The 18,516-nt window shown below is 39.6% G+C and overlaps 1 protein-coding gene across 1 annotated transcript in view; it reads left to right on the forward strand.

Annotated features, from left to right (window-relative positions):
• Positions 1-18,516, forward strand: part of LOC307262973 (low-density lipoprotein receptor-like) — a gene marked incomplete at both ends in the record, with an annotated part of 39,943 nt that overhangs the window by 5,743 nt on the left and 15,684 nt on the right. Inside the window, 5 exon segments of the mRNA XM_080043993.1 lie at positions 809-875; positions 1,707-1,781; positions 1,783-1,914; positions 11,199-11,317; positions 11,587-11,726. Coding sequence (XP_079900119.1) covers positions 809-875; positions 1,707-1,781; positions 1,783-1,914; positions 11,199-11,317; positions 11,587-11,726 — 533 coding nt within the window.

Below are 18,516 nucleotides of genomic sequence, written 5' to 3' on the forward strand. Positions count from 1 at the left end.
AACTACATGCAATTTCTCCTGGGTAAAACCTCTGTCCAGCTTATGATAAACATTAACTTGGATACCAGACTGGGACTGATTGAGCTGTTTGTCTCCATGTCCCCAACTTGATAAACGGATCAACACGTCAGTTTCTTGTCTGACTTTTTCTATTATCACTGAAGTTACTAATTACAGTGTGGGTTTGTAGCTATTGGAAGGAGTTACGCAATACCTGCCATGCCATTCATGCCATGACATTCCAGTGCACTGCACCCATTTCTGTTGTCTAATTCTATGTGACGCAGGATGGGCAGGTACCAAATATTTCATATTTCATATTTATAATGGCATTACATTTCTCTTCGTGCTTCAGGTCACTCTGCACTCTATGCGAACGCTTTATGGTGGGAACAGTATCGCTTGTTGATCAAGCCTTTGTTTAAATTTGATTGTGAATTGATATGGGTGTTGTCCTTCCCATTGTATAAGCAAATAATTGTATGTTGGGTATCATTGGATTTTTCTATGTAAAACTGATATGATACCTGACTTTTGGTACAGGTGCCAAATAAATGTGTCCACTTCCACTGATAACCCCCCTGTTTTACATTAGCCTTGCCTTGGCTGACAGGTTCGGCAGCTTCCATTTGCCAAAATAACATGTATCATTGTCACTTGATACATGTGAAAACAAGCATGGAGAAATATGTCCAAAACAATTTTTGTGTGTGTCAGGGTTAAATATTTGTACCTCTGATGCTATCCCACGTATGTGTGTAATGCGTCATTTTATAATTTTTATAATAATGAAATTCTGTTTTCCCAGGAATTGTGGCTCAACTGGTTTTCACCTCTTCTAAAGGACTGCAACGATTGAGCATCTTGGGTAATGAGTACAGTGAACTAGCTCAACATTTCTCAGGGCCATGACAAGTGGCAGTACTGGCCACTAACCGCACACTGTACTGGGCTCGGCAAGGACGAGGCTCCATATACAGGTAACTTGTCCACTTCTGCAGACAACAACCCACAGTGTTAATAGAACACCGTACACGTCTCAAATCCATGATGGTGTCTGTGTTGGGATATGTCAGGGTTTTGAAGTTATACTCCACAATTTAGTGTAGTATTAATAACACTGTCGGACAGTTTAATTAATAATTTTTTATTTAGAGAAATCATCTTTTTTTTATTATTTAACTTTTTTTTAAAGGTCAAAACCTGGTGGCTACATTACCCACAATGCACAATGTTCTTGGAGTGTTATGCAAGTAATATCAGACGCTCCTTTAGCTTCATGCCCTTTTCATCTGTATTCCTGAGAGCATGTTATGCACAAGATAACATTTACGGAAAGTGAAAAATAGGAATAATTTTTTTGTCCAAATTAACATATGAACAGCTTTCAGGTATCGTGTCTATCAGTTTGAAAATATAAGATAAAACCATCAGGAATTCTAGTTTCCACCTTCTGCCAATTTTTCAGTGATAATTTCGAGGGTGGATGGTAATCCCGGTGCCATTTTTTAAGTAATGTTTTTGTTTTTGTCCTTGCCGTGCACCATTGTTTTGTTTTGTTTTGTAATGATTTGATTTGATGTGCTCTATGCCATGTGCTATGGCCGTGAGCCGTAAATAAATAAATGAAATTAAATGTTATGTTAACATCCACAAATCCCCACCTTTTTATTATTCCTTTTCCTTTCCACCTGCATATTTGTCAGGGTCTCCATGGATGGAAGTCCACACCATTGGGTTTTGGTGCTGAAAGTGGAAGGTTCAGTGTCAGGCCTGGCTGACACTGAAGCTCCTCTACTGGACTAGTATGGAGAGCGGTTCTGTTAGCGTCGGCCTGCTGGACGGTTCGGCACAGCGTCCGCTTATCACCAGACTGGACCAACCATCTGCAGTAGCTGTTGATCCACTTCAAGGGTAAGAGGGCCCAGGCGTTTACCACACCTATTAGATTAATGGTTAACAGCATCGTCAAAGAGGTTTATTGTACTCACGTCAGCAGGTCTTGCAAAGAAATTTAGAAATTATGATATATTGTTACCTCCTTCTCTTCAAATGACAGATCCTGCAGGTTTGTATGAGATAACTCGATTACACTTACAGTGAGAACTTTATTTATAGTGTAGTGTAATCATGTGGTGTTGACCGTGGCCGAGTGGGCCATTTGTTTCACTACATTTGATATTACTTGAGAGAGAAGGAGACATCTCAACAGGCTTTGAGATAGACACGGAGGAGAAGGAGATCGGTCTAACAGGATTCTTTATTCAAAGGTTGACATAACAGGATATCAGCTTAGTAGACAACTTCTACTATAAACACAAAGGTACTTATTCATTACAATAGTTCAGATCTTATCTCACCCTATCCTAGTTATCTAGCCTCAACTTTGGGGGTAGGGGAAATCCCAACAGCAGTTTTCTTCCTCGGGCGTAAAGGCGCCCCCCGGGCGCAAAGGCCCCGATCTTGTGAAAGCCCTTCGGCTTTATACTATCTGTGTGTCTGTGTGTCTGTGTGTGTGTATGTGTGTGTGTGTGTGTCTGTGTGTGGGTCTGTGTGTGTGTGTGTGTGTCTGTGTGTGGGTCTGTGCGTGTGTGTGTGTGGGTGTGTGTGTGTGTGTGTGTGTGGGGTGGGGGTGTGTGTGTGTGAGTGTGTGTGTGTGTGGGTGTGTGTATGTGAGTGTGTGTGTGTGGGGGTGTGTGGGTGTGTGTGTGTGAGTGCTTGTGTGTGACAGATCTTATATCAAGCCTTATTAGCAATAGTGTGCTTCTAAATAGAATCAAATGATAGTCTGTCCGGGCCAGGTCTTGCAATCATGTTCTATATTCTGCTGTGTCTGCAACAGTTGTTGTTGCAGTTTGTGGCCTAAAAGGTCATCCTGTTCTGAGTGCTGACCTGTATGTGTTGTGAGGCAGTTATGCTTAACCCATTAACCTTGCTAACTTATTTTAATATAACATAAATATGTTGCAAATTCCTACACTGCCCTCCTTCGTTGCTTCATAGCAACGCTCAAAAGAGAATTTCAACATTCAAACCTAGGGCATGGTAAATGCAAAACCTTCAAACTCAACAAAAATCAATAATAAAAAACTTTAACAAAATAAAAACTACAGTGGCCACTGTTAACTATATAGTATGAAACTTAATAAAACCTATTAGACCCTCTTAAAATTCAACAACAATAACAATAATTGAACAGCATATAATGACTTTCACAATTGTCTTTCAGTCTTCGTTCTTCGGACTGATTTGGCCAGTCCCGCAAAACACCCGCGCCTTTGCGAGAACCGACACGAGCATATGTTTAGAATTGCTTAAACAGGCAATTCTTTCTGTGCGGAAAGGCACAAACGCAACAGCCCCCCCCCCATTTCGACTATGGGGAGGCTGTGGGGAAATCCCAGTGCACCCTGCAGTGGTGCTGGGAATCGATGACTGTGCAACTGGATCCGTTTTGAAGGGGAGACGAGAGCGAACCCCTCTCGAATTTCCAGATGACGACATTGACGACTGCATCTCGATTCTCTGTTGTTGGCGACGCTGGAAGGGACTTCTCGTCGACCGGTGTCGAGTTGCTCCTCCAGCGACAGGTGGCACCCTCCTGCTGGCTGTGGAGTTGTCTGGACAAGCTGGATGGGACGAGTTGGATGGGACGAAAGACCCTCGGTTTCTGGCTGGGATTGGGTTGGGCTGTATAGAGGCGAAAACGACCCCCCTCGGTTTCGGCTGTCAGTTGTCCTGTGACATCACGACTTGGACACGGCAGTGACATCACGCTGATAGCACGAGTTGAGAGCGTAGCTTAGCATCAGATTTCAGCACGATATTTCCCCAATCGTTCACAGCAGGAATCAGGTTCTGCACCTTGTTTTTATCGAGGCCATCGGAGAGATAGATATAGACAGAGAAAAGACAGATAGGGAAAAGAATCCTACCTGACACAAACTTCTAAATAACTTCTCCGTTATGGGGAGTTTGTGTTTGTCTTACTTAATTCTGTAACCTAGGTTTACTGTATCAATACACATATGTGTAATCTAAACACACTTGATGTCAACTGTGCAGTAATACTTTTTGGAACAGCTATGGATTATGACATTAACAACAACACTACAAGTATGTTTTGTTCTTACTTTATTTTAATAGAGTGTTGATCCTGAACCCTAAATAAATTACTTATAACTTACTTATTAACTTAAATGGATATTAAGTATTTTGATCATCCTCTCTTTTTAAACTTACTTTGCTTGTGTAGTGTTTTCTCTATGTGGCCTTATCATAATATTGTAATTATTACCTTTCTTTTTTAACCTGTACCTATATTATTTTAATTAATGTGCTTTCTTAAAGTCTTTAACATGTACTTCTATTATTTTTAATTTAATGTGCTTTCTTAAACCTCTCCCTCCTTTTTCAAATTCCTATTTGAAACACAAAAAGGAGCACATCAAGTTAAAAATTCAGCTAAAAATAAGATGCTCACTTTGTGTGAGCAATTGTATTCAAACAGGAACAAACAAACGTGTGGCTTTCTCCCAGCCCTCTTATCAACAAAACCCCAAAACGGTTTATAAATTTAGAATGCTAACCCTTTTTCAAAAAATCCAATTTCTTGAATCGGTAAAATGTACAGAGCAACCCTTAAAAAAAAACTCAGGTATTCCGAAAGTGTGAGAATGAGATTGGTTCAAAACCCTACTAAATCAACAATTATTCATTATTTATCCTTAATACAAGTTCACTTGGGAAAATGTATCCTTTATTAACTTTGTTATCTTTAAACTTTTTTACTTGGGAATATCTATTCTTTATTAACTTCATTAACTTTGTTATCTTTAAACTTCTTTACTTGGGAATATTTAAAACACTAATCTCTTTCCGAACAAAAACATTAAAGTGTTAAACCTCTGGTCATGCTTTCTTTCTTTTTGGCTGAGAAAGCAACAACACAATCTTTTATTGATTTGAAAACGGTAAACCCTAGTTGTAGTATTTTTTATTTGGAAATAACCCTAAACATGCTTTTCTTCAATGCATAAAAGAGGAAACCTATTAGTTATCAAAATAGTCCTTTAAACTTTTAATCTTACATACTTCTTTTTACAAAATCTTATGTTGTCTTAAAGGCATAACTAGATTAGTTTATGTCCAAAGCAGACCTATTTCATTTGCTTGCTTGCTTGCACAAATCTAAATTTAGGGGAAACACCATTAATCAGAAAATTGTCACAATTTAAGTGCTTGCACTCAGGGCTGTAAACTAGCGGTCGCCACTCGCCAAATGCGACCAAAATATTCCCCTGGCGACTTAATTTTGGAGGGATACATGCCACTGGGGCGGGTAAAAGTTTGTCCCGATGGTCGTGCTCTTGCGATAAATTATGCATGATAGAACAAAACATTGTAGTAGCTGTAAACTGATCAATTATGACGGTAGCAAACGTCAAGCTAAACTGGTGATTTGTTGTGTGTCACACTGAAGTAGCTCCCCCGACGTCACCGCTGTAGAAAATAAGTTCCCCCGAAGAAACGTAGCGTGCGCGTCACCGCCATAGAATGTGAAGAACGCCGCTCTTTAAAAGTTTTGGCGCAGCAAAAGCAGTTCGAGCGCAGCAATGGAGCTCTAAATAGATACTGGATCGGATTGGTCCCATTTTTAGTTCTGATGAGTAATAAGTAATGAGTGTAGGGCTGCAACAACGAATCGATAAAATCGATTAGTAAAAGCGTTGGCAACGAATTTGGTCATGGATTCGTTGAGTCGCGCGATTAATAAATCACTTGCAGGCGCGGCACTGTTTACATCCAGCCGCCGACAGGTTCATGCACACCCACAGCGAGCCTTCCGCACGTGAAGCGGTGCTAGAAAGCTATAGTGTGAGCGGCCACAGCTTGTATTTTTTTGGTCATATCTAACACTGGACTGCAGGCCTATATAAAAGTGTTGTACCTTTGCTGTATTTGGGTTTAAAAAAACTCCTTCAACTCAGTATCCGTCTAGTCCAAAAAAACTCTGTCAGCTGCTGCTGCTGCAGACTGTGTGCAGACGGGCTCGGAGAGTCGGCATCGGCGCATCAACAGTCATTCAAAGCAGCGGCAGTAATCACACAACCGAACGGTGTAGAAAGTCCCGTCAGTTAAAAATAGTAATCCAGTTTTTAAATCCATGTTAAAATCGGAAGGATATAGAGCTAGTTATCTTAAAAAAAGTAGCAAACATGTCAACTGTGATGTGTTCAGGCCGGCTCAGTAATATGATTGATGTGTTCAAATGCAACACAAAAAAAAAGAAATTTTAGATTTTGGCGATTTTCCCACCAATATAAAATAGATAGTAAAGATGGAATTATGACCTGTTTAATGTCCTATCTTGAGCTATGATCATATCAGCAATTAAAGCAATAATACAAGTTCTATTTCAACAAAATAATAGAAAAGTATCAATAGTGATATCAATAAAGACTTGAATCGTTAAGGAGTCTCAAATGGTATCACTATCCATAAAAATTAATGATCTCCTGTCATCTGAGAGAAATTAAGATGATTTAATTGTTTCAACCGTTAGTATTTACTGGTTAAAAATCTTATCGGTCGACTGGTTTACCATGGACATCCCTTATACTGTATAAATGTATATCATACATTGTATGTTTTTTTTGTGTTATCCCAGTTAGGTTTATTATTCATTTTTTATCATTTAATATTACTTTTAATAGTTCCGGGACATTGGAGCAATAACCTGGTGTTTTGACACTTCAGTGTGCACTGTTTTTTTTAATCCGATTCATCGATTAATCGAAAAAATAATCGACCGATTAATCGATTATTAAAATAATCGTTAGTTGCAGCCCTAAATGAGTGTTTCCTTTGTCACAGTTTTGCACTGTTAAAGTTTTAAATGTGCAATGTTTGAAATGAAATGAATGAAACTAAATTAATATAATATTAAAATGTATTTCTAAATATTACTTTGGCCTCTTTTCTAAGCATGTACTGCTATACAATACTGTTATCTCAATGAAAAGTACTGAAACAGATGTATATATGCAACAAAAAGAGGCAATTTATTATTTGGCCGGTAAAAAATGTACTTGGCCGGTAGATTCTTTCATCTACCGGCCCCCTTGGCAGGTGAGCCAAAAAGTTAGTTTACAGCCCTGCTTGCACTTTTCTTTTTTTTAAGTGGAGCAGTTGATTCCACCCTCCTTTTTTACAGATGGAATGTCCACTTTTTCAGTTCAGAAGCAAAGGAAACCCATCACATCGCCGCTTCAGTGTCTTTCTTTCTTTCCTAGAACACAAGGCAGAAGTCAGGAAATGTCATTATGGCACATATTACTTGCCATCCTTGTATTCCCTCCCATCCTGTAGTCCACACACAGGGCATTGAATGTCACTTTTGGCACGGTGTTACTTAGCCACGTGCATACACGCCTCCATCTTTGTAGTTCACTCTCGCATTGGCAGAGCGAACCCTGCCGGTATGCGTTGGCTCCAGTCAGACTGTTGGCTCCAGGACCAAAACTGAAACTGGAAACTGCTCTGAGCTGAGCAGAGCTTCAGGCTAAGTGTCTTCTGCATCTTAGTCCATCTGTTTTTCAAATATTTTTTGTAAATTGTCTTTTTGCGGCATCGGTAATGCCAGGCAACTTGTTTTTTCGTCTTTATACTTTCTCTCCTTCTTTCTTGATATTAAATACATTTTGTGTTCTTCTCTTCTTCTTTGGGCAGAGAAACAGTACTGTGACCTGTGACAACCTTCGAATTTTAGTGCCCCAAAACCAATTGCAAGCATAATAATTTCTCTTAGAATAGACTTTAGATCATCTTTAGATAGTGAATATTTTCTAAAAAGGGGATTTATTTGTTTATCTAACTCTTCAACCCAATGCTAAACCTTTACTTTTTTAGTGTACTGTAATCATTTCTTTCCAGTGCACTATCTCAGTTAAAACAGCTTCTGGAAGAGAAAAAAGAAATGTTACACATTTAAAATAGAACCAAGGGATTCTCAAACCTTCAAAACTGTTGCTCACAAAATCTCTTACTCTTAAATTACTCACGATGTTATTCAAAAGATTTTATTACTTACCCCAAAAACCACAGGATTTACTGTTGTTTACTGTAACTGAGAGCACACTTTTTAGCCTACTCAGATGTAAACCTTAATTAAAATCACTTATTAACTTAATTCTTTTTAGTAAATTTCAACAGGTCTAACCCTTTTCTAACAATTCAATCTAGCTCTTTATTAGACCTACAAAATCAAAGATTCTGTTTTGGTTCTTTTTGGAAATAAATGTGGCAAATTCCACTTCCATGACTCTTACTAGAATTAAGAGATCATTTTCACTTAAACATTGAACATTTTTACAAACAAAACAGACATATTCATCCTCTTTCAATCACATGAACAACGTACACTCACGTTTCCACACATGTTTCAGAGAACTATGTTTCAAATAACAGGTGACAAGGTAATTTAACGCTTCTAACAGCTTTCAAATCCCAATTGAGAAACAAATGGTTACATATCAGTGGAAAGAACTTCACTGTCTCTATTTTCCGTATATCACTGAAACCCCTGTAAGGTATTTTCACAGTTCCAATAATACTTATGCTAACTTTGTTCACTTAACCCCTGTACTCACACAGTTTAATAAACCCAAATCTTTTTCTTAGTTTAATTCTTACTAAACACATGTCACCTCTTCTTTTATTTTTTATTATCTCATATGTCTCTTCAGTGTCTTAAGGGCACAGGCAATTTAACTTAGATGTTTCATTTTATCATATCTCCAGTGTCTTAAAACACAGGCAATTTAACTTAGATGCTTTATTTTCAGTACAAACCCAATTCTTATGTTAAGCCAAATCAAAGAATGTACCATTAGATTTTATTTCCTAATCAATTTATTTACTTTAATGCTCTCTTACAGATTTTAAGATGAAAAATCAGAGCTACTGTTCAGTCTCTCCCTCAGCTGCAGGCAGCTAATAATAGCCTGGCCTGCATGTGAATATGATACACAGGCTTCAGCTTGGCCGGCGAGAGCAAGAGGGAGGGGGGCGGGGGGGGTTCTTTAACGAGGAGAAAATACTGCCTGGTGGGCTCGGTCCCCCACAACAAAATGTAATCAACACTTTTCTGACTGCTTTTTCCTTTAATCTGGCAACCAGCCACAAAAATAAACAGCCCTGCACACAACTCAGTGCCACTCTTTGCTCAACGATATGGCAACACAAACAGCTGTACCATAATACAAAAATCAACGCAACAACAGCATACAATAGTTTTACTTGTTATTCCTTTTTCAAATTATATTATTCTCCTTAATTTTCAACTCTTAATATTGTATTTTTAATCACATTTAAAGCGCAAAACCCTTCACCTGTCGGTAATCAACGTCCTAGACTCTGTGTAAATGTCTATATGGAGAGAAGACCTTGATCAATTGAAATCTCGATAGACAAGAACCAGATATATGCTGCTTACTTTTAATACGTTAAAGCTATCCCAGACTTTAACTGGAACTTCTTTGACGCAGTAACACTGTCATTTATTAGAACAGCAAATGTCTCTCTCCCGAATTGTATAATTTATTTATTTTTAAAGACATTACGGGTGTAAATAATGCCTTTCTTGACGTAATGTCCACCGTGGAAAACGGATCTCTCTGTACCAGTCAGAGGTTCGTGTGCTCATGGACGGGCCCCAAACTCATCGACAGGTATCCTCAAAACTCTTATTATTTTTTTTCCTATTCCTCAACGGGAAGCACATCACACTGCAGCGATATTCATTACACAATGGAATGTCAAAACACGGAACCAAACAGCAAGAGTGGCCAGCCAACTAAAACAACACAACCATTTCTTTTTTAACCCAACAAGTTTCTTAACAATCCACAGAAAAGCCAAGATTCAGTTATAACGACTAGCAGATATTTTATACTTGCAAGTCTATGATTCCGCTTTCCTTATACAAGCACGCAAGTTTAACAGACTTCAAAGAAAAACAACAGATGACAGGTAGTGACAAAGGGCAACAATACATTACCCAGATGCCGCCGTTGTCTGTCTGCTGCAACTTCTGAAGGTCTTCCGTTACGACAACGCCATTTATGTAGTGGAAACAATGTGATCATTACCGTGGCCGAGGGGCCCATTGTTTCACTACATTTGATATTACTTGAGAGAGAAGGAGACATCTCAACAGGCTTTGAGATAGACACGGAGGAGAAGGAGATCGGTCTAACAGGATTCTTTATTCAAAGGTTGACATAACAGGATATCAGCTTAGTAGACAACTTCTACTATAAACACAAAGGTACTTATTCATTACAATAGTTCAGATCTTATCTCACCCTATCCTAGTTATCTAGCCTCAACTTTGGGGGTAGGGGAAATCCCAACAGCAGTTTTCTTCCTCGGGCGTAAAGGCGCCCCCCGGGCGCAAAGGCCCCGATCTTGTGAAAGCCCTTCGGCTTTATACTATCTGTGTGTCTGTGTGTCTGTGTGTGTGTATGTGTGTGTGTGTGTGTCTGTGTGTGGGTCTGTGTGTGTGTGTGTGTCTGTGTGTGGGTCTGTGCGTGTGTGTGTGTGGGTGTGTGTGTGTGTGTGTGTGTGGGGTGGGGGTGTGTGTGTGTGAGTGTGTGTGTGTGTGGGTGTGTGTATGTGAGTGTGTGTGTGTGGGGGTGTGTGGATGTGTGTGTGTGAGTGCTTGTGTGTGACAGATCTTATATCAAGCCTTATTAGCAATAGTGTGCTTCTAAATAGAATCAAATGATAGTCTGTCCGGGCCAGGTCTTGCAATCATGTTCTATATTCTGCTGTGTCTGCAACAGTTGTTGTTGCAGTTTGTGGCCTAAAAGGTCATCCTGTTCTGAGTGCTGACCTGTATGTGTTGTGAGGCAGTTATGCTTAACCCATTAACCTTGCTAACTTATTTTAATATAACATAAATATGTTGCAAATTCCTACAATAGCTCGCAGCTGCTCAATGAAGAGAGCTATTTTATTTTTAATTTAATTTTTTTTAATCAACTCAAATACATGTCAACCTAAAGTCAAATACATATGGGCTGGGGCCTATTCATTTCACATATCTGTTTATTTGTAAAAGCAAAGCAAAAGCAACCTTTGTTTTGACATCTTGAAGATAATAAAAAGCACACTCTGAATAACTGTTTTCTCAGGCTTCTCTTTTGGGCTCAGTGTGGCAGCGCCACAAAGATTGAGAGGTCTAGTTTGGACGGTCGGAACAGGACGGCTCTGGTCACCAGCTCAATACGCCACCCTGTCGGCCTCTCTCTGGGTATGTTCTGATATATATATCTGATATATATAGTAGATGGATAAGTAATTAATGAGAGAGTTCAAGATCTCTGTTGAACTTGCAGAAGGTATTTAAAATCGGCATGATCTTTCGAAATTCTTAAGTTTAGTTTCAAAATGTGGAAAACCCCTTGGCTCCCTTAAAAAAAAAATAACGCATGTATCTTTTGCCCTTCCAGCAGAAGTAAAGTGGCCTCAGTGTTGCTGTACATAATGCAGGTCTTGTTTTGGTGTGATTTTCCCCCCTAGATATGCCACGCCAGCTGCTGTACTGGGCTGACCAGGGAACGAGAAGTATCTCCAGAGTAGATCTAGACGGCCGTCATCGTAAAGCAGTGGTAGAGTCTAACGGCTACCTGGACCGGCCCTTCGGACTGGCTCTGTTTGAGGTAAAACAACCGTTTCACAGCTCTATGATGAAACACTTTAGACTGCTGTACCCAATCCTGTCACCCAGTGCTTCGTTAATAAGGCTTTTAGTACCTTTTTGCTGGAATTAACAGTTTTTTTAAATGGTTGTTTGATACTCTATACCATTATTAACAAAGCAAAGACCTCAAGTACCAGAAAGTATTCTAAGAATTTTATAAATACAAATGAACACAGTATACTGTTTAATCTGGAAACCCAGTTTAGAGCTTTCAACCCTGTGTTTGTGTGAGTGCCGCTTTCTTCCCTTAGGAAGAACAGGTTGTCAGCTTTGAAGAATTTAAAAAAGATATCGCTGCTGAAAGCAAAACTATTGCTGCATAATAAGGCAAGAGTCAAGTGCTGTCAGACAATTGCTAAATTATTACATTATTTTGCCACTCACTCTCCCTTACGGATTTAAACACTAAATATACAGTATATTATACTTTGTTTAAACACTATAGTCCTACTCAGAATTTGCATTTAGGTCTGACACTGTCCCATAAAGATACGTGGGAATAACTTTTTGGGCTACATGAAAGTGGAACAGATTTTATTTATTTGAATTGTATCTGTGATAAATAGCAATAGATTCATTAATTACAAAGTCTGGGCCGTTTATATATCAGATAAATGTTAATGTGCAGCGGGTTTAGTGAACCTACAACAACATATACTTCACATGACCTGTCACCTGACAGGAATAAGCCCTATCTAGTGTACCTTTTACATGGTTGCTTTGAAAGACTTTCGATCGTCACGGTATGCTGTGTTCAGTGTATTGGAACGTGGTGATGGACCGCACCCAGAGACTAAAGATTTTTTGGCTTACACATCCAAGTAAACGTCATGCAAATAAATTATAGACCATTGTTAACAAAGGTGTTGTGTAATAGTATATGGGTGTGATCTACTTACTACACCTTCAAAAAGAATTTGAAGTTTATTTGAAATTTAAAATGTAATGCCTGCTACATTTCATATCAAATTAAATAAGTTTTTATTTTTATATACTGTATATTCACACACACACACACACACACACACACACTCACACACTCTCTAACCGGCCACTATATTAGGTAGAGCGGTTACATTTCTTGTTAACACATACAACTTATCAGCCAATCACATGGCAGCAACTCAATGCATTTAGCCATGTAGACCTGGAGAGGACAACTTATTGAAGTTAAAATCGAGCAACAGAATGGGGAAGAAAGGGTGTTTAAGTGACATTGAACATTGCAATGTCGAGGGTGCCAGACAGGCTGGTGTGAGTATTTCAGAAACTGCTGATTTACTGGGATTTTCACTCAACCATCTATAGGGTTTTCAGAGAATGGTCCGAAAAAGAAAAAATATCCAGTGAGCGGCAGTTGTGTAGTTGAAAATGCCTTGTTGATGTCAGAGGAAGATGTGCAGGCTGGTTTGAGATGATAGAAAGGTAAAGTAACTCAAATAACCACTCGTTACAACCAGGGTATGCAGAATACCATCTCTGAACGCACAACACGACCAACCTTGAAGCAGATGGGCTACAGCAGCAGAAGACCCCACCGGGTGCCACTCCTGTCAGCTAAGAACAAGAAACTGAGGCTACAATTCACACAGGCTCATCAAAATTGGACAATAGAAAATTGGAAAAATCTTGCCTGGTCTGATGAGCCTCGATTTCAGTTGCCAAGTTCAGATGGTAGGGTCAGAATTTCGCATAAACAACATGAAAGCATGGATCCATCCTGCCGTTGACCATCAACCATGCTATGTTCAAAGTCACTTAAACCCCCTTTCTTCCCCATTTTAGCTATTGTGTATAAATTATAAATGTAATAAAAACTAGAACTGCAAGCAGTTTTGACCGGGGGCCAAGCCTCCGACGCAACTCGTCGTCAACCGCTGCGCCGGCCGCTCACTTCACGGAATATGTGGATGTAAAGTTTTTGACCGTGGGATGTTTGGTGTGGGAGTTGTATAGGTATCATTGTTTATGGATGATTTTGCAAAAAAAGCCACGGTGGAACGATGCAGCTCAATTCACAGAACAAGTGGATGTCAAGTTTTTTAATGTGCGATGTTTGGTTGGCGAGTTATGAGCAAAAGCAGATTGTCAGCCTTGAAAAAATGGCGGCCGGAGCTAATTGCACAATGTAATGTCAATGGACATGCTAGCTGAGATTAGCATCCCGCCTTTTTTCTTTGATGGAAAAAAAAAATATCTAATTTTATTAAAAAGTCCCTTACACATTAATATTTGTTGGCCATATTTTTTATATAGACTCGTGTATGCCCCTTGATGGTTTCCCGTGAGTTTTAAGAAATTTTCTCTGGCCAATTAGGAGATATGAAATTTCCTAATTTATGGCGCCCCCTTATGGCAAAAATGTCCAATTTTTTTATTGAACGCAATTAAGGGTAGCCCCAACATATGTCTAAAATTTGGACTTGATCCGACTTATGATTTTGGATTTATGAATTTTTTCGTAAAACGTAGCTAATCAACAAATATTTAAAACGCTACCGTTTCGTTATCCATGGTCGGATCAAAATTCTTTTACACAAGTTTTTACCGTGTGGGTCGGTAGATGTTCTGTGCAAACTTTGGTGTCGATTGTCCAAAAATTGTGGGAGGAGTAGCGAAAAATATGTTTTTCAGTTTTCGCGATTTTGCGAAAAATTTATAATATCGCAAATGGGCGTGGCCTATGCCAAATGATGCAGCTGACTCCAGTGCATATGTGGATATAAAGTTTTAGACTGTGGGACGTTCGGTGTGGGAGTTATGACCCCAAACGCGTTTTCCTTTGTTATAGCGCCAACTAGTGGCCGGCATGTCTGAATTTTTTTGTATGCGTACACGGCCCGGACCTGGATCTAGTCATGCAATTGGCATGTCTGCACCCTTTACGGTTTGGGCTGTGGACACAGTTTTAGGTGACTACAAATAATAACTAGAACTGCAAGCAGTTTTTACCGGGGGCCAAGCCTCCGACACGACTCGTCGTCAACCGCCGCGCCGGCCGCTCACTTCGCAGAATCTGTGGATGTAAAGTTTTTGACCGTGGGATGTTCGGTTGGCGAGTTATGAGCAAAAGCAGATTAAAATGGCGGCCGGAGCTAATTGCACAATGTAATGTCAATGGACATGCTAGCTGAGATTAGCATCCCGCCTTTTTTCTTTGATGGAAAAAAAAAAATCTAATTTTATTAAAAAGTCCCTTACACATCAATATTTCTTGGCCATATTTTTTATATAGACTCGTGTATGCCCCTTGATGGTTTCCCGTGAGTTTTAAGAAAATTCCTCTGGCCAATTAGGAGATATGAAATTTCCTAATTTATTGCGCCCCCTTATGGCGAAAATGTCAAATTTTTTTATTGAACGCAATTAAGGGTAGCCCCAACATATGTCTAAAATTTGGACTTGATCCGATGTATAGCTTTGGATTTATGAATATTTACGTACAAGGAAGTAACAGATAGCTAATTTTCAAATATTCAAAGCGCGACCGTTTCGTTATCGATGGTCGTATCAAAACTCTTTTGCACAAGTTTTTACCGTGTGGGTCGGTAGATGTTCTGTGCAAAGTTTGGTGTCAATTGTCCAAAAATTGTGGGAGGAGTAGCGAAAAATCAGTTTAGCAGTTTTCGCGATTTTGCGAAAAATCTATATATACGGAAATGGGCGTGGCCTATGCCAAAAGATGCAGCTGACTCCAGTGAATCTGTGCATATAAAGTTTTTGACTGTGGGAGTTTCGGTGTGGGAGTTATGGCCCCAAACGCGTTTTCTTTGGTGTAGAGCCACCTAGTGGCCGGCATGTCTGAATATTTTTGTCTGCGTAGTCCGGACGGACTTGGATCTAGTCATGCAATTGGCATGTCTGCACCCTTTACGGTTTGGGCTGTGGACACACTTTCAGCAGGGTAAGTATAACTAGAACTGCAAGCAGTTTTTACCGGGGGCCAAGCCTCCGACGCAACTCGTCGTCAATAGGTATCGCTGTTTATGGATGAATTTCGCGAAACTGCCACGGTGGAACGATGCAGCTCAATTCACAGAACAAGTGCATGTCAAGTTTTTTAATGTGCGATGTGTGGTTGGCGAGTTATGAGCAAAAGTAGATGGTCAGCCTTGACAAAATGGCCGCCGGAGCTAATTGCACAATGTAATGTCAATGGACATGCTAACATTCCCGCCTTTTTTCTTTGACGGAAAAAAAAAAATCTAATTTTATTAAAAAGTCCCTTAAACATTAATATTTCTTGGCCATATTTTTAATGTAGACTCATGTATGCCCCTTGATGGTTTCCTGTGAGTTTTAAGAAATTTCGTCTGGCCAATTAGGAGATATAAAATTTCCTAATTTATGGCGCCCCCTTATGGCGAAAATGTCCAATTTTTTTATTGAACGCAATTAAGGGTAGCCCCAACATATGTCTAAAATTTGGACTTGATCCGACTTATGATTTTGGATTTATGAATTTTTTCGTAAAACGTAGCTAATCAACAAATATTTAAAACGCTACCGTTTCGTTATCCATGGTCGGATCAAAATTCTTTTACATAAGTTTTTACCGTGTGGGTCGGTAGATGTTCTGTGCAAACTTTGGTGTCGATTGTCCAAAAATTGTGGGAGGAGTAGCGAAAAATCAGTTTTGCATTTTTCGCGATTTTGCGAAAAATCTATAATATCGCAAATGGGCGTGGCCTATGCCAAATGATGCAACTGACTCCAGTGCATCTGTGGATATAAAGTTTTTGACTGTGGGACGTTCGGTGTGGGAGTTATGACCCCAAACGCGTTTTCTTTGGTGTAGCGCCACCTAGTGGCCGGCATGTCTGAATTTTTTTGTATGCGTAGTCCGGACGGACCTGGATCTAGTCATGCAATTGGCATGTCTGCACCCTTTACGGTTTGGGCTGTGGACACAGTTTTAGGGAGGTAAGTATAATAACTAGAAATGCAATTCCTGAAGAAATTGCGGTGTGAATGCTGCGCTGCTGCTGAATAAACTTCACTGCTGAATGTTGATGAAGAACGAAGGATGAATATATCTGAATGAACAGAATGGTTGAACAATAGAATGTTTGAAAAATGTGGAATACAGTGCGGAGAGGAGCCACGGGAGTCCCGTGCAGGCGGAGCTAGCTTCTGGCTAACGCGTCAACCGGGTGAGTTAACTAATGCTATCCGACCGGTGCTAACTTGGTTTATCAGCTAAAGCACAGCCAAAGGAAGCCCATTCTCCTGGCTCACTTTCCACACGTCTCGGCTTCATACAGCAACAGCCGCCCGACTACATTTCCTCCTCGGTGTTTCTCAGTCTCTGTGTACACACTGTCCTCCCACCGTGTTAGTTGTTGGTATCCGGGGAATGGTAAATTGAGGGTTCGTTGCATAGATAGTATAGTATAGATAGTTCGTTGGTGAAGACATTGCTATTCGCTGTCTGCCTTAGTAGGGCCAAACAGTAGTTTCAGACTGCTAGGGTCGTGAACGCTCACGCAACTGACGCATCAACGTCGTTGCCAAGTGAACAGACAGTCCCACAGCCAATAAGAACGGAGTATCTGAGCCTGCTCTGATTGGTCAAAATTAACGTGAGCGGTGGCAATTTTAGGGGGCAGCACACAGAGGCAGGGGGGAGCAAAGTGATGAAAAAATATTTTCAGACTACTTCACCTACATATAGCTGAATGGCTACTATGACAGTTTTGCCAAATATTACAGTGAAAAAATTAGACACTGCAGCATAGGTGAATAATACAATGTATAAAAAAATGTGTATTATTTGGAATGTTGGTTCTCTACAATCATATGAGGTCATCTTTGAGTCATGATTGACATGTGTGCAAAGTTTACCTGCACTTTAAATTCTAAAAATGTCTTACTCCGGGGAGGTCTCGAACGTCATTTTCTTCTCGCAACTCTGTCACCGAGAACTTTGTTCTTTCTTCTCGCGGAGTATGTAACAGGCTTTAAGGGATTGGAGTTTTGAGTCAAAGACAGGTGCACGTGCCAATGGTGTCACCATGGTGACAGAGAGCTAATCAGTGTCAAGTGTAAACAGCTGCTAATCTACACACGTACAGACACTTCTGTCCCCAACCAGATCACACAGACAGAGGTTTTAAATGAACGCATAAGTCTAAACTGCTGCCTGAGGACGACCTAGAGAGAGAATGTATATGAATCAGCTAAAGGACTATGAAGATGTGGAAAAGTAATTATAGTCTTAAGTATGAACAGTAGTGAATTGTTGAACTCTAATAGGAATGTTGTTGAATATTTAAAAATGTCTAGATCAAATTATAATTGAAAGACATGAAAAAAAAAATTATGAATACAAAATATTGTATTGAAAAGTTGAACAAAAGTGGAAAAACTAAAGGTTTATAAAGTCGAAGTTTATAAAGGTCATACTTGTGTAAAATAAGTTTAAAAGGAGATGAGTTTTTTTTTTAATTATCTATTTCAAATAGCCTACACAATGGTATAACTGCAGCAAGACAAACTATGCAATTAATATTAGATATTATTGCATATTTAATCAAGTAAATAAATTACTATTTCATTTAGAACTGTGCCATATCTCTCCTCTTCACCCCAAAGCCCAAAAAACATTAGGATTAAAAAAAGACAGTGCCTCACCAGCCATAAACCTCACTGCACGTCTCTTCACATTCACACTCTCTCACTCACACACACACACACACACACACACACACACACACACACACACACACACACACACACACACACACACA

The sequence above is a fragment of the Ammodytes marinus genome (genome assembly GCF_949987685.1).
Source record: "Ammodytes marinus genome assembly, chromosome: 16".
Classification (NCBI taxonomy): Eukaryota; Metazoa; Chordata; class Actinopteri; order Uranoscopiformes; family Ammodytidae; genus Ammodytes; species Ammodytes marinus.